This window comes from Aythya ferina (assembly GCF_964211825.1).
Source record: "Aythya ferina genome assembly, chromosome: 2".
NCBI classification, from domain to species: domain Eukaryota; kingdom Metazoa; phylum Chordata; class Aves; order Anseriformes; family Anatidae; genus Aythya; species Aythya ferina.
In genome coordinates this window covers 83667218-83683204 of record NC_140297.1, presented here as the reverse complement: position 1 = coordinate 83683204, position 15987 = coordinate 83667218, and the positions used below count along the sequence as shown (strand labels likewise).

Here is a 15987-nt window from a genome sequence, read left to right as displayed (position 1 = left end):
CTTTCCTCTTACCTTAATTTTGCTGTCCTTGCAAAATGCTTCCTCCTGTCTTTATTTTTGGTTTGTTGTGAATAAAAATATGAATATCCCAAAATACTAGATTCAAAATGCTAGGGGCACTCAGGTAGAAAAAATAAGATTAGGTACTAGAATAATTAGGAAAAAATATTTGACTCAGGTGCACTAGCATCAGTAATCAGACTGGGGAAAAATTACAGCAATAGGTCCAGAGACTCTTTCTTGTGCTTTTGGATGATTTTCAGTAGGGAACTGGGTTGGAATTGAGACATTTTGCTATAATATTAGTTTGTGCAGTTCCTAACTAGAGGTTGTGTTACAGATTGGTGTGAAGCTTATTGAATTATCAATAAATAAAAATAAAAAACGGGGAAGAAGACAGTGTGTGTGTTATTCTTTCAGTACGAAGAAAAATACACCCTCCGGCATTCATTAAAAGATTAAAAAAAAATGAGAAGTAGCTTAGGGGTTTTATGATTTTTTGAGAAATCCGTTTTCTCTACAGAGAAGCTTTTGTAACAACAGTAGAATGCAACTGCAATTCAGTTCCAATAACTGTATCATATCTGCCTCCTTACACCTGCTGGCCATTCTTCTTAGTAGATGTACAGTGCAGGATGCAATTGGTCTTCTTTGCTACAAAGGCACACAGTTCATCTACCAGTACCATTCAGCTCCTTTTCTGAAGACCTGCTTCCTAACCAGTCAGCCCGCAGCCTGTATTTCTGCATGGGTTTATTCCATATATCTTGCATTTGCTTTCATTGAACATCACAAGGTACCTGTCAGCCAGTTTCTCGAGTCTGTTCAGGTCCCTCTGAAGAAGCTGTTTGCAAACATGTTGAGTATCCACTTCATCCCCTCATCAATGTTGCCTAACTTGATGAGAAGAATTTTGTTTCTATTCAGCAGTCTTTGTTCCTGAAAGTCCCCTGGTCACAGAAATCGAGCCTCTGCCTGTGACAGCTGACCCACACTTCAGTAATGACCTGTTGGATGCACACACTCCTACCTGAGCCTTTCATCCTGAATAGCAGGATCAGGAACATCACCTGGGTTCCCTTGCCCTTCATCCTCAGCCCCAACAGCTCTGCAATCACTTTTGACAACCTTGGCATTGTCCCTCTAAGTTTCACTGTACCCTTACAGATGAGCAACAAGAGTAAGGAGTCTGAGGACAGGAAAGCCTTAGCAGTCAGTCTGCTACCAAACTTAGTTCCTCACAAGCACCAAACCTCTATTGCTGAGTCACAACAGAAGGGCATCTCCAACACAGAAGGGTGTCTCTGATGACAATCACACTCCTTTTGCTCTTCATTGGTTAAGGCTAAGCCAGTTCTAATGTCTTCCCACATGGGTCTTGTTTCTCCTCACCTGTTCTCAAGGCATTATGCCTCTTCTACCATTGCAGATCTGCAGGTGGAGAAGCAGTCTCCCTTCTGTTGCCAGTCACAAGTTTCCAGGCTTCCTTATCTTGGGAGTTTCTGTTCACCAAACCTATGAATTCAGTCTATTACAGACTCTCTTTCCATTGAAGGGCTCTGGATCTGGATGCTTCAGTATCTCTGCAAAGACAGAATCACAGAATCACAGAATTTTCTAGGTTGGAAGAGACCTCAAGGTCATCGAGTCCAACCTCCAACCTAACGCTAACAGCCCTCCACTAAACCATATCCCTAAGCTCTACATCTAAGCGTCTTTTGAAGACTTCCAGGGATGGTGACTCCACCACTTCCCTGGGCAGCCTGTTCCAATGCCTCACAACCCTTTCTGTAAAGAAGTTCTTCCTAACATCTAGCCTAAAACTCCCCTGGCTCAACTTAAGCCCATTCCCCCTCGTCCAGCCAGTTTTTTGAGGAGAATGCTGTGGGAGACGGTGTCAAAAGCCTTGCTGAAGTCAAGGTAGACCACATCCACAGCCTTTCCCTCATCCACCCAGCGCGTCACTCTGTCATAGAAGGAGATCAGGTTCGTCAGGCATGACCTGCCTTTCATAAAGCCATGCTGACTGGGCCTGATCGCCTGCTTCCCCTTCAAGTGCTGCATGATGACTCTCAGGAGGATCTGCTCCATGAGCTTTCCTGGCACTGAGGTCAAACTGACAGGCCTGTAGTTTCCTGGGTCTGCCCTCCGGCCCTTCTTGTAGATGGGCGTCACGTTTGCTAGCCGCCAGTCGATTGGGACCTCCCCCGATAGCCAGGACTGTTGATAAATGATGGACAGCGGCTTGGCCAGCTCCTCTGCCAGTTCCCTCAGTACCCTTGGGTGGATCCCATCTGGCCCCATCGACTTGTGCACATCTAAGTGCCGTAGTAGGTCACCAACCAGTTCTTCATGGATAATGAGGGCCACATCCTGCTCCCCATCCCCTTCCACCAGCTCAGGGTACTGGGTATCCAGAGAACATCCGGTATTGCCGCTAAAGACTGAGGCAAAGAAGGCATTGAGCACCTCCGCCTTTTCCTCATCTCTTGTAACTAAGTTTCCCCCCGCATCCAGTAAAGGATGGAGATTCTCCTTAGTCCTCCTTTTTGTGTTGATGTATTTATAGAAACGTTTTTTGTTATCTTTAACGGCAGTAGCCAGATTGAGCTCCAGATGAGCTTTGGCCTTCCTAATTTTGTCCCTGCACAGCCTCGCTACTTCTTTAAAGTCCTCCTTAGTGGCCTGCCCACTTTTCCAAAGCTTATAAACCCTCTTTTTCCTCCTAAGATCAAGCCACAATTCTCTGTTGAGCCAGGCCGGTCTTCTTCCCCGCCAGCTCGTCTTTGGGCACGTGGGAACAGACCGTTCCTGCGCCATTAAGACTTCCCTCTTGAAGAGCGCCCAGCCTTCCTGGACCCCTCTGCCCTTCAGAACCGCCTCCCAAGGGACTCCACCAACCAATGTCCTGAGCAGCTCAAAGTCAGCCCTCCGAAAGTCCAATACAGCGGTTTTACTGGTCCCCTTCCTGGCCTCGCCAAGAATAGTGAACTCCACCATTGCGTGGTCACTCTGCCCTAGACAGCTCCCGACGATCACGTCCTCCACCAGTCCTTCTCTGTTCGCGAAGAGAAGGTCTAGCGGGGCACCTCCCCTGGTAGGCTCACTAACCAGCTGCGTCAGGAAGCTATCTTCCACGCTCTCCAGAAACCTCCTAGACTGCTTTCTCAGGGCTGTGTTGTGCTTCCAGGATATGTCAGGGAAGTTGAAGTCCCCCACGAGTACAAGAGCTGATGATTTTGCAACCTCTGTCAGCTGCCTGTAGAATTCCTCATCCGTCTCCTCATCCTGGTTCGGCGGTCTATAGCAGACCCCGACCAGGACACTAGCCTTGTTGTCCCTGCCGATCCTAACCCAAAGGGACTCGACCTTGTCATTCCCAACCTCGAGTTCTACAGCCTCAAAAGACTCTCTAATATAGAGAGCCACACCACCACCCCTTCTATGCTGCCTGTCCCTTCTATAGAGCTTATAGCCAGGCATTGCAGCACTCCAGTCATGAGACTGGTCCCACCACGTCTCCGTGATGGCAACCAAGTCGTAGCCTGCCTGCCGCACGATGGCTTCCAGCTCCTCCTGTTTGTTACCCATGCTGCGTGCATTGGTGTAGATGCACTTCAGCTGGGCCATTGCCTTATCCTCCGGCCTTGCCATTGTTCCCCCTGGCACAGCCCCAACAATCCTAGCCTCAGCCCCATCCCCCTTCCTACCTAGTTTAAAGCCCTCTCAATGAGCCCTGCCAGTTCCTGGCCCAGGATCCTTTTTCCCCTAAAAGATAGGGACCCGTCTGCGGCCATCAGGCCAGGTGCTGAGTAAAGTGCCCCATGATCAAAAAACCCAAGATTTCTGCGTTGGCACCAGCCCCGGAGCCACGTGTTTAACAGGTGGGCTTTCCGTGTCCTCTCTGAACTCCTCCCTGCCACCATAGGGATGGACGAAAACACCACCTGCACTCCCGCTCCATCCACTAACCGACCCAGCCCCCTAAAGTCCCTTTTGATAGCCTTGAGGCTTCTCCCTTCGATGTTATCACTGCCCGCCTGGACTATCAAAAGGGGGTAATAGTCAGAGGGGCGTACCAGGTTAGGAAGCTTCCTGGCAACGTCCCTGACCCTGGCCCCAGGGAGACAGCAGACTTCCCTACGGGTAGGGTCCGGCCGACAAATAGGGCCCTCTGTTCCCCTAAGAATCGAGTCACCAACAACAATAACCCTCCTGTCTTTTTTGGTGGAGGCAGTCCTGAGGCGCGGAGTCGACCTCCTCGCTCCAGGCATCCTCCTGGGAACATTTGCTACCTCTTCCTCACACACCGGCCTCTCAATCTCTAGGGCCTCAAACCTGTTGTGTAAGGGCACCTGGGAAGGTGGGGCCGGAAGGGGAGAGCATCGCCTGCGATGTCGAGCAGGGACCTGTTTCCATTCCTCCTCAGCTCCCAGATCCCCTCCCTCTGCCCGACGGGGACAGGGCAGGGTGTCCGCCCCCATTTGAGGAGTCTCACCTCGGCACCTCCCCTTGAGGCCCTGCAGGGAGTTACTCCAGAAGTCTATCTCCCGCTCACACTCCCTGATGGCCCTCAACCTCTCCACCTCCTCCTTGAGCTCCGCCACCATGCTGATCTCCTATTTGTCTTCCCTGAAGGCACATGAGTCTTCTCACTTCTCCCCCCAGCTCTTTCACCTGCTAGTTCCATGCCTAGGACACACCTCCCCGGGGGCTGCACTTACTCCAGACACTGTCTTCTGCTCAGGCTTTGGACAGGTGCATACTGTCTCTCTCTTGATTTCTGTCTCTACTGAAATCACTCATGCACTAAGAACAGCTAATCCAGTCAGTACCAGAAACCATGTCCTAAGGCACATCAACTCTACCTTGATTGCCAGACAAATCAGGAATTTATGGACAAGGAATCCAGTTAAAGCAAGCAAATAAGACTTACAAGCATAAGAGGCTTTATGAGTTAAAAAGATATGAAATTTGAGGATTTCTTGAGGATTGCTAGATTTCTGAGTCAGCCTGTTTGCTCTTTCTTCATTGTTCTGAAGCTGCAGCAGAAGCTGCTAAGTCAGTGTTTTGACAGCTGAGCTGTTCTTTAATTGCATAAATTACCTTGAATTACAGATTTATCCAAATGTGAAATATATTAGAGTTGCTATTTTTTTAAGTGTAATATGTTTACTATGTTCCCCCCCCAAAAAACATATTTTGTGCAATCTACCATAAACTCTGCTATATTAAATACTCAGCTATTTATTTATACAGCTTAAAGGCTATTTCATAGCTAGAGTCACAAAATTACGTCCTAAAGTAGCAATAGTAAAGTGCTGAATAGAACCAATAGAACTTTCAATATATAAACAAATATAATTACTTAGCTACTGTACCTCAAGGATAGGGCTCCAGCTGAGAACTGAAGAACTCATGAATACCATCCCATTCCTTGAAACTGTTGCCGGAGAAGCATTATCAATATTATGAGGCTCAAAGACTATTTTACAATTTGGTGCCATAGGTATACGATCTCCATTTGCAAGGGTTAGAGTTCTGTTATCATCCAGGACAGAATTAAGGTTCTCAATCCAAATAGCATCAACTGGACCATCAAGAACTATCCAGATGTGGTCACCTACAGTCCAAAATAGAAGGCAAAAATGCCTATGAAAGAAGTTTTAGTTTCTTTCATGGACCAGTTTCTTCTCTCTTCAAACATATTTTCAATTAATTCTGAATTCATGCACACAGCTACAATCTCAGCTTTAAATACAATTACCATTTCCATTACTCACTTTCAATTAAGTACTTCAGTTTGTCACCTTATCATAATAATTATCCGTTACTCAGTATATAAAGTGTCATAAGCATAAGTCATCAGTTTGTAATAGTCTGAACCAGTTTTATGATTCCAGTCTTCAATTCAATAATAAATTAGGTTTATTTCAACTTACATAAAGCAACATAAAGATAGAAACTGCAGAACTATTTAAAACCACCATTCATCTGTTTCCAATACGCTAGTGTAAATGTAGTGAGATTAACTGAAAGGAACACTTGAAAAAACACTTTCTCAAATAGCATGCTCACTTTCATATATAAAAAAGGACCATTAAGAAAAGATTATTGGTTTTGATTCCCCAGTTTATAAACTTGCTCCAGCTCCTTTGGGAGCTGTTCCAGCTCTTTCCACTTAGTACTGCAAATGTATCTTAATGCATGCTTGTGTTTCCCGGGAGGGTCTAGGTCTGTGCTGCTCACCTCACCTAACTACTGGGCAACCAGCCCCAGCTGGCAAGGCCCTTGCCCTGGCAGTCCCCTTGGCTTTCAGCTCCCCGTCCCTTAGGATGCCAGCCCTGCTGTGCATTGCCAGATAGCTCTGTAGTCAGAGTCCCACTCTCATCTGCCTTCAGAGAGAATCTTTACTGTCTAGATGCTGGGTTGCTAGGCATGAATCAAGAAGGTTCAGGATAAGAAAACTCACTTCTTAGCCAAACACCTTTATATTTAAAGTTTTTTCATAGCTATATTACAGGCTTCTCAGGCATGAGATGGTCTTCATAAAGAGTCATTAAAGGAGTACTGCAAATGGTGAATCTGACTGAGAAAGTCATGTGAGTATACTAACTTAATATTTCATGCTGAGGGAAAAAACAGCACCAACAATTAATGAAATGCTACATTCCCCAGGGTACTACATTTCCAAATTTGAAACAAAACCAATAAAATTAAATCCAAACATTATTTTTTCTATTTTAATGAATCTGTATCCTTAAAGACTATGGATTTTTTTAAATTGAACAACAAATGCTTGCATTTTCTCTTTACACCTTTTTCTTCCTTTTTAGTCTAAATGGTCTAATAATAAGGTCGTATACTAATAGTGTGACAAGACAAGTAAGAATCTGTCTAGCACCAAACCACCAAGGCCTCTCCTTTAAATAATATAGCAGACTACGAATATGCCTGAATTATTTTGTATATGTCAGGCAGAAATCAGTTGCCTAAATGGAATTATCTAGCAACATTTCAGATGGCATGTGGCCACATGATTGTGGCATGTGCAGGGCTGGCAGATATGATACAACTTAAGAAGATTCACACCCTTCGCAGTTTGAGACCTGGTAGAAATCCTGACAGCACCAAAACTTTATATTATAGCAGTGCTATAGGAGAAGATTCTGACTTTTCACTTTCTTTCATGCAAAAGCCTCTCATTTCAAAGAAAGGGAAAAGCAAAACAGTATTTGCTACTCAACACAGTTTCAACACAAAGCATTTAGACCAGAGACTTTTTAAATACAATTAACAGAAGTTCTTACAGCTATATTCAAAAATAAATAAGTAAATAAATCAGCTTTAGAGAGAGCTGCAGCTTGTTTTGTTTTGGAGGAAGGGTTTTCTTTGGTATACCTTTCTTGGCTCTTAAAGTTTTTCTCCAGAGTGTTGAAAATATTCCATCTGTCCAATCATTGGTTGCCACATCAAGACGTCCAAACATCTGTGGTGCAGTTATAGCTTTAGGATTCATTCTCATTTCACGATGTGGCTGTCCACAATCTATGCAGGCAGATCATCAGTTAGTTATGGTATTTCATTTCAAAAGTCAGAGAACTTCAACAAATTCAACATCATTACACCCATGTGGATGGTTTAATATGCATTCACCATTATAGTGACACTGTGTGCTTACTTGGAAAATTTTCTAGCAGCACAAAATAATAGAAGTAGTAGTTATTTTATCCTGCAGATAAAGACCCTGTCTTGTGAATTGTGTTCAAAAAGGAAGAGACCTAACTACTTATGGTGAGGGGTAGCTTTCAGCACTACCTCAGTTGAACAAGTAAGATGCTTTAACCACTTTTTCCAACTGCCTACCCAGGCAGTACTTCTCTTTCTCAGTGTTTCTAGAATAAAAATTTCTGATATATGGAAAACAGGATGTATATATTATATGAATTTGAATGTCAAGTATTTTTAAGTTTTTAAAAGATGCTACCATGATAATTTTTAGTATCACAATACACTGAAACTGATTTTCCAGTAAGTTATCCTCACAGGGAAGTAATTGAGGCTACCTTTGAAGAAACAAAGCAAAATTTTATAACATTTATAATATAAACGTTCACATACCTGTCATGGCTTTCATCAAAGTGTGAATGCAAGTAGTTTTTCCTGCACCACTAGGCCCTAATGTCATCAGTCCATGTCTTACCCTCTGAGTTTCAAAAAGCTGGATAACTTTCAGTTTCCAAGGAGGATGACAAACAAGTCCAGCATCCTCCACCTATAGATAGCAACAAAAATCCAGATTGCCACCATTTTAGCGCACATTATACTTTGGTATTTTAATAATCTTTCTTCAGTAGAAGGCTACACTCTTTTTAAAGGTTTTGTGTATATAACAAACTATTTGGAAAAAGAAGAGTTTTTTGGTGTTCAAATATGTATTCAGAAAAATAAGCTAAGATAAACCATTTTTTTTTAACTCTTTTTTAGGGTTAATGTATCATTTTAAGAAAAAGACAAGAATTTTAGAAACACTCTTCCTAGCAATGTCTTTCATAGCTATGAAACGTCATTCACTTACCAGTCAGAAAAATTCTATTATTGTTATTATTATGGCATGTTTCTTATTATAAAGTTCCTTAAATTCCTACAGTAGCCTAAAGTTCTTCTGCATATCATTCTGTTAAACATTTTTCAGTGTGCAGAGAGATCTTGGAGTAACTTCTGCATGTTACCTTTCTGAGAAAATACATGCTGTTTCAAAATTGAATATCATATGATCGTTCTATACCAGTAAGTTCGCTAAAGCTTTCAGGCTAACCTTCCTGTCATGATGACCCCATGAAATCTCCTGTTCGAAACCAACTAAGTTCTGAAACCAGAGGACTGCCACAGTATATAAATGTGCATGTGTGTATTTATGGGTATATATATTTTTGAGACAGAGTGCTTTTCTCATCATATATTAAATCACATCACTGTGTATATTAAAGAAAACTTTAAAACTGCCAGTGCTTAGGCTAGCACTAATACCTGCCGTATCACTCATGACAGCTCAACTTATTTACTCCACTCTGCAAGGAAGCCAAGAAAAGAAGGCTGCACAGGATGAATTTATCAACACCAACCACTAAGTACAAGCTGCCACCATCTCTTCAGCACCATCAAGAACACAACTGCTGAAGCAATGGAGTTTGCAAAGCACATCATGTGTGAAGACATCATTTGCACCATTTTCATGGAAACATGACAAAATTCTGCTCATTTACATCTTAACAGCTCTTGAAGCTAACAACAAACCAATCAAGCTGCCTTTCAAGTAATGAATATAGCTTTTAAACTTCTTTCCAGAGTCCACATGTATCCAGTAATATTTACTGGATATTTAATATACATAATAAATAAATAATATTTATCCCAATAATATTACATATACAAGGTAATGATGCACCCGAAGAATATATCTGAACTGATTTCCATCTTCACATAAAACAAGATGGTCACTTCAGTTATTCCTTCAGCCTAATCAAGTCCTAATGGGCACTGATCTTTTCTTAATGATTTCTAATACACATGGTTTCTGCAATAATCTTGTAGACTAGATATCACTCATATTAAAGAGAAGCATGTTCACAAACAGACTTTATATGTTCTGAAAAGAACCTCTGTTAACAGCTGTTACACATACTGGATCTGGTTGGGATGGAGTTAATTTGCTTCATAGCAGAACATAGGGTGCTGTGGTTTAGATTTATGACCAAAACACACCAATGTTTTGGCTATTACTGAGCAGCGCTTGCACTGCAACAAGGCCTTCTCCATTTCTCACAATGCCCTGCGAGTGCATAGGCAGAGAGTGGGCAAGAGGCTGGGAGAGGAAACAGTTGGGACAGCTGACCCCAACAGAGCTAAGGGATATTTGTTACCATACGGCATCATGCTCAGCAATAAAACTTGGAGGGAAGTTTCTCTGAAGTAGCTGTTGCTTGGAGACTCTTCTTTTTTTTTTTCTTCACTTACAAAATGACTTTATCCCATGAGCTTATTTCTCCTCATTTTTGTCCATACAAATCCCTCCCCCATACTACTAGGGGAAAGTGTGCAAGCGACTGTGTGGGGGCATAGCTGCCAGCCAGGGTCAACCCACCACAACATATAAACACAGGAAAACACTTTCATTCAAGTAATGACAGTTTCTTCTCGATGATCTTTTCACAACAGCTTCTGCTTCCCTTCCCTAATAAAGACAGCCCTCTTAAAGTTGACTCTGTCCTAACCTAGCTGTTTTCATTGTACTGAATCATTGCAGCTCCGAAAACACAACTAAGAGCTCCATTCAACAAATCATTGATCCTCATCCAAGACAAACAAAACTTGGCTGACCACTTTGGGTTTCTCTAGATACTAAGGTTTAGTAGAATGCGAAATAAAGCACAGCATTAAGCAAATGCCCCAAATAAACTACCAAAAATTTCAACGCTGTCACTGCACTAAATTGCATTGGACCATGCTATGCAGCTGAACTCCACCACAACTCTGCTCTCTCACTCCCACTCCTCAAAAAAAAAAAAAAAAAAAAAAAAAAAAAAAAAGGAGGAGAAAATACAATGGAAAGGGTTCAAGGGCCAAGATAAGGACAGGGAGATCACTCACCAATTATCATCATGGGCAAAACAGACTCAGCATAGGGAAATTAATATAATTTATTGCCTATCACTAGTGGACTAGAACACTGAGAAACTAAAAAGCAAGCTAAAAACACCTCCCCTGCCCATCCACCCTCTACTGAACAGCTACTATCCCCAGGTGGCACAGATGAACTGGGACTGGGCGCTGTGGCCAGTCCCTGGCACTTTGTCTCCACTGCTCCTTCAGGGTCTCTCTCTGCCCCTCCTCCACGTGGGGTCCCTCCCACAGGATGCCGTCCTTCCCAAAGTGATCCTGTATGGGCTGCCCACAGGCAGCAGCTCTCCAAGAACTGCTCCAACATGGCTGTGTGCTTTCTTCTGCACTGACCTTGGGGTCTGCAGGGCTGGTTCTCACTCCCTTCTCCCAGCTGTTGCTGTACAGCAGTGGTTTTTGTTTGTTTTGTTTGCTTGTTTGTTTGTTTTCCGTTTCTTCAATCTGCTCTCCCAGAGGCCCAACGGGATCTCTCCCTGTCTCAGCTCTGGCCAGCAGCAGGTCCCTTTTGGAGCCAGCTGGAGCTGGCTCTAATCTGACATGGGGCAGCTGCTGGGCTCTACTCACAGAGGCCACCCCAGCAGCCCACCTGCTACCATGCAAATGCAATGGCTACAGAAACCCAATACAGTTTGCTGTTAAATGGAATACTTTTATTTTTTTTTTTTTTAAATGGAAGACCATACCTTCTATGTCTGGTTTCGTAGTTTACCAACAGTAGAGCTATGAAGACCATGTTATTATCACCTCTTCCTTTTAATTTACTAGGAAATGACAGTTTAAAGCATAAGATTCAGGTTTCATATAGTTTCTCCTAATGGAAGCTTAATTTAAGAGTCCTTTTTTAAAAACAACTGTATAAACTACAGAAAGCAAAACAGTTTTATAGACATTAGCTGATGATTCAACCTTTCCTTGCTAAGAAATCCATAAACAGGCCTATTTATTTATAACTAATCATATTAAATATAAGTAAATGAGAAGTCATTTACTCAAATTCTTCAGAAATGTGTTTTTTCATGCTGTTTTTTCTTCTTTTTCTTGATTTTTTGAGCTTTTTATTTCTATGTTTAACTATTAGACAATTATTCGAGGAATTATTGAAATTCTGGAGGAAAGTTTAATAAAACTGATCATTTAAGTGTTCATACTTCATTAACTTTCTAAATCCCACTGATGTTCTTAAGTCAGCCCTATCACAATGTTCCATAAGATCTAATGGAAACTGAAATAGAGGAAATGCTATTTTAGCAAAATCTTTCCTCAAGCTCATATTCTGTTGATTAGGCTTTATACAACTATTAAATCCTGATTCACATAAGGCAAATGTACATACATATGTTTTTCAGACCTATCTCCACAAATGATTCACAAGAAAACCACAGGACACCACAACAATTCAGTGACATCCTTAATGATAAGACTAATATTTATATGCCAATGATAAAGATTTATGGAAAAGCTTACTCTTACCAGCTGGGTAGATTCAGCACTAGTAATTACTACAGACATCTCATCATACTAGTTATGCCACAACAGCACATATCAGGAGAAACATTACCTGTTTGTCAATAGCAGCTTCCAATTCAGGATACTGTAGTTTATCAAGGTGGATATCTGGAAACAGATCTTCAATTAGACTTAGGAATAAGGGTTCATCTTCATCAATCTAGGGAAAAGCAGGAGAGAAAAAAAATATCTTTTTTTTTCCATTTATTCTAGCATCTCAAAAGACAACCTTTAATTATTGTGGGCTAAAGAAATATTTAAAAACCTAAGGAACAATCTATGGTAACCCTTTAGGTGCTAAACACACTAGCAGGACAGAGCAGAAGGAGATTGTGTGATGCCTCCAATAATGAAGTTATTGAAAATAAGCCACTGAGATACCAGTTTAATTTTAAAAAGTGTATTTTAGTAATGCCATTTATACACATAGATTTTTTTTTTGTCTAAGGTGTATAAAAGATAATAAAGGAGATGAAGTATCACATCAGAAGAGGTTTTGTTAACTATTTAAGTCTGTTGAGGTAGTACTCATTAGTATAAATAACATTTTTAAAGAGTGACTAAATACAATAAGCAGAAAGCTTTAGGCCAAAACTTCCAAAGAGGCTATTACACAGAGATCTATTTGGTCATTTCTTTCTGTAGGTAGCAGTGGAAATAAGTTTTAAAAAAAAATAATCTGAACAAATCAAGTCATCCAGTGAATGCAAGATTTCCAAGCTAGAATTAGAGTAAAGGCCACATCCAGTCTGATTGTGATCACCTGAACAGATTTAAATTGTAAGCCCAGAAACAGTTGGCTCCAAAGTATAGTTTAATTAATTTACTGTGTCCTCAGATCTTACCAGTTTAGACAGGTTCATGTCTCTCAGCACACGCATGACTATGGTAGACTCAGTATCTGTGGGATTTGCTCTTTTTGCCGCTCCCAATGTGCGTAGCACTGACAATATATTCCGCAAGCCAAAATCATAATGCACCTAAATTATATACAAAGTTTGGGAAAAAAAAATCCCTAGTTTATGGGAATGAAACAATTCAGACTTATCATTCAAGGTATGAGAAGCGGTACTTGTGGTACAAATGTCTGCTAATATCTGTGTAACCCACAATGCCCCCTGAGAACCACAGAGACATTCATTCACTCCCATGGTAGGATGGGGAAGAGAACAGAAATGAAAAAAGTGAAAAAATTCATGGGTTGATTTAATAGGTAAATGCACAAATTAATACTAATAATTTGTGTCACCATTTATAGTCTTTCCTTAAGATAATTTTTTCTGCGAATGAAAACTATCACCTGTTTTGAAAGCTGTTCTTCACACAGCTTGTACAATGTGAAGAACTTCCTTGCCAATACAACATTAGCAATAAAACCACAGCTAGCCAACTTGACACGAATTATAATTTGACGATCAGGAACCATCATGGCCACTGAACGGAAGTTGATCTTCAAGTTTTCAGGAAGTTCTTGCCGTCCAGCATATCCTGGGTTCTGGAGAGAAGAAGTTCTGATGTTGACTACTGTGCAGAAACCAAAGAATCAGCAAAGGAACATATAGTCTAATTTGACAAAAGTAACTTCTTGGCTTTAAATCCCATTTTAAAAATGAATTATCAGCTAAATTTATCACCATATCTTTATGGAATTTTAGCCTCTCATATATGAGGTATGAAAGACATGACACCTGAACACGTCAAATCTAGATTTCATTTGTCTTACAGGTCCAGTTTTGACTAGCTACTTTTACCTAATGTCAAAGAAAAAGACTCAGTAAACTGTCTTTGTTAGCAATGCTCACATCTCAAATTGTCAGTGAATTCAAAGAACGGAGCGACATCAGAGTTAGCAAGTACATTTACCATATCAGGTTAGAAGCGATAATCATACAATCATCACTGGCATATCAGAAACCTACTGAATACCTACCATAGTAAGAAAGATGCCAAATTCAGGGTTCATTTCCACATTATCTCCATCAGTAAAAATAAAGCTTTTTTTATGTTCCTTTTTACATGTCAACACAATTGCAATTTGCTGTGCAGCTACTGATAGTACTGGTAAATCAATACGATTGAATTCATCAAAGCAACCCCAGGAGCCAGACTGAGCAAGACCTTCAAAGAGAAGAGCAACTAAACATCTGACGATTATGTTGTTAATCCTTTTTTGGTATAATTCATAAGACACAAAAAAAAAAAACTGATTCATCTGCCTTAGGAAAAAAAAAAAAAAAAGTCTTTTGGAGGGCTTAGTAAGGAACAAGCAGAAAAGTTTGATTCTTTTTAAGGTAAGAAGGTACAAAGTTTCTACAGTCCTCAAGCTTTTCAATGTTCTCTGAAACAACAACATTAGATTTCTGCTCCTTTTATCAGTATCTTCAACATTTTTTCTGTTCCTCCCTATCTCCAAGAAAATCCCTGCAATAAGTCTATGAAAATATGATGTAATGTCAGTAGCTTATTTCACATAATAAAATGAACAGTAAAGACAATTTCACTTGAAAAGGAGCTAGAGGCCGCTCGGTGCCAGAATTCCATTCTTCCACAGCTATTTGGGGGAGGGGGTGGGAATCATCATCACTACAGTTGGTATCAATTTCTGATGATTAAAATAATGTTTGTATTTACCTTCAGTGAGCTGCGCCAATTGTTTTAAATGTATCTACTGCTATTCATGTATTTCTTTCAACTGGTAAGAACTTTGACATTTGTAATGACAAAATACTAAAATCTGAATCCAACACATTCCACCAGTCCAGTAATAAATTTCACACATGCATACATTGGCAGTCCCCCTTGATTATTTTAAGGGTATTTATATGCCCTTTCATAAACTGTCTAATCTTTTTAGACACATCTATTTCTTGGAGAGAGTGTTGCAATGGTATTTTACATTCATATCAAGATATTAATTACTTGTGTTTGTTAAAAGACAGAGAACCAGCTGCTGATTATGTGTTAATCTTGACTTACAAAGTTGTTCTCTAAGCATTTGTAACCTTCATATAGTCCACATCTTACCTTTGAATATCCTCCCAAGTCCTCGGAAATCCATCTGGTCTGAACAGTTGAAGACCACTACATATTTACCAAGACACCGTCCCATATCTTTGATGGTTTCAGTTTTTCCAGTTCCTGCAGGTCCCACAGGCGCTCCACCCATATTCATGCCTAAAGCTTGAGCCAAAGTGATATAACATCTAAAAGACAACAAGCTATCATCACTTAACAGGCAAAGTACACAGTTTTCTATGCTGTGCCAGAGGCTCTTACTCAAGTGTGTCACATGAAGAACATATTTAAGAAGACAAGAAAAGTACTGAAATGACATGCCTCTAATTACAATTTAAATCAGCCAGAAGAAAAACCCTTCACTCAGCCTCTCATGCGAGTAATACTATGGTTAGTCTTCATACATAAAAAGCAGAAGAACAGAAAATCTTCAATAACCAGCAACCTGAAAGATCACAAGGGAAGAAAAAAGTTACAGCTACTCTGCCTAACCAGTTTGGTTAGCTTAGTTCCTAAATTGCTTTATCTAAAGTAGCTCTGAACTACATCATACTGTGGAGTACAAGAATAAAGGACAGATGTCTTTGACATTTTATCCACCTTTAAAACTTGATTAGTGTATCTCATTTTCATAAATGAGATTGGTGTGTGATGCTGTAGAACACCATCTGTCAATGGTATCTAAAGAGAAGTTGCAGAATTTTCTGTATGAAATAGTTTAAAAAATCTATTTATTTCATATCCCTTATTTTGTCACTTATTTAGTCATTTTGTTTATAAATCTTT

The 15987-nt window shown here is 40.7% G+C and overlaps 1 protein-coding gene across 1 annotated transcript in view; it reads right to left on the bottom strand.

The window, feature by feature from the left end:
* DNAH5 (dynein axonemal heavy chain 5) overlaps positions 1–15987 on the bottom strand; it is a 126234-nt gene that overhangs the window by 58288 nt on the left and 51959 nt on the right. Inside the window, exons 36-43 of the mRNA XM_084509041.1 lie at positions 15211–15389; positions 14117–14304; positions 13487–13681; positions 13032–13166; positions 12239–12346; positions 8122–8275; positions 7402–7548; positions 5382–5623 (exon numbers count right to left, since the gene is read on the bottom strand). Of these exons, the coding sequence (XP_084365167.1) occupies positions 5382–5623; positions 7402–7548; positions 8122–8275; positions 12239–12346; positions 13032–13166; positions 13487–13681; positions 14117–14304; positions 15211–15389 (1348 nt within the window). The remainder of the gene's footprint in view (positions 1–5381; positions 5624–7401; positions 7549–8121; positions 8276–12238; positions 12347–13031; positions 13167–13486; positions 13682–14116; positions 14305–15210; positions 15390–15987) is intronic.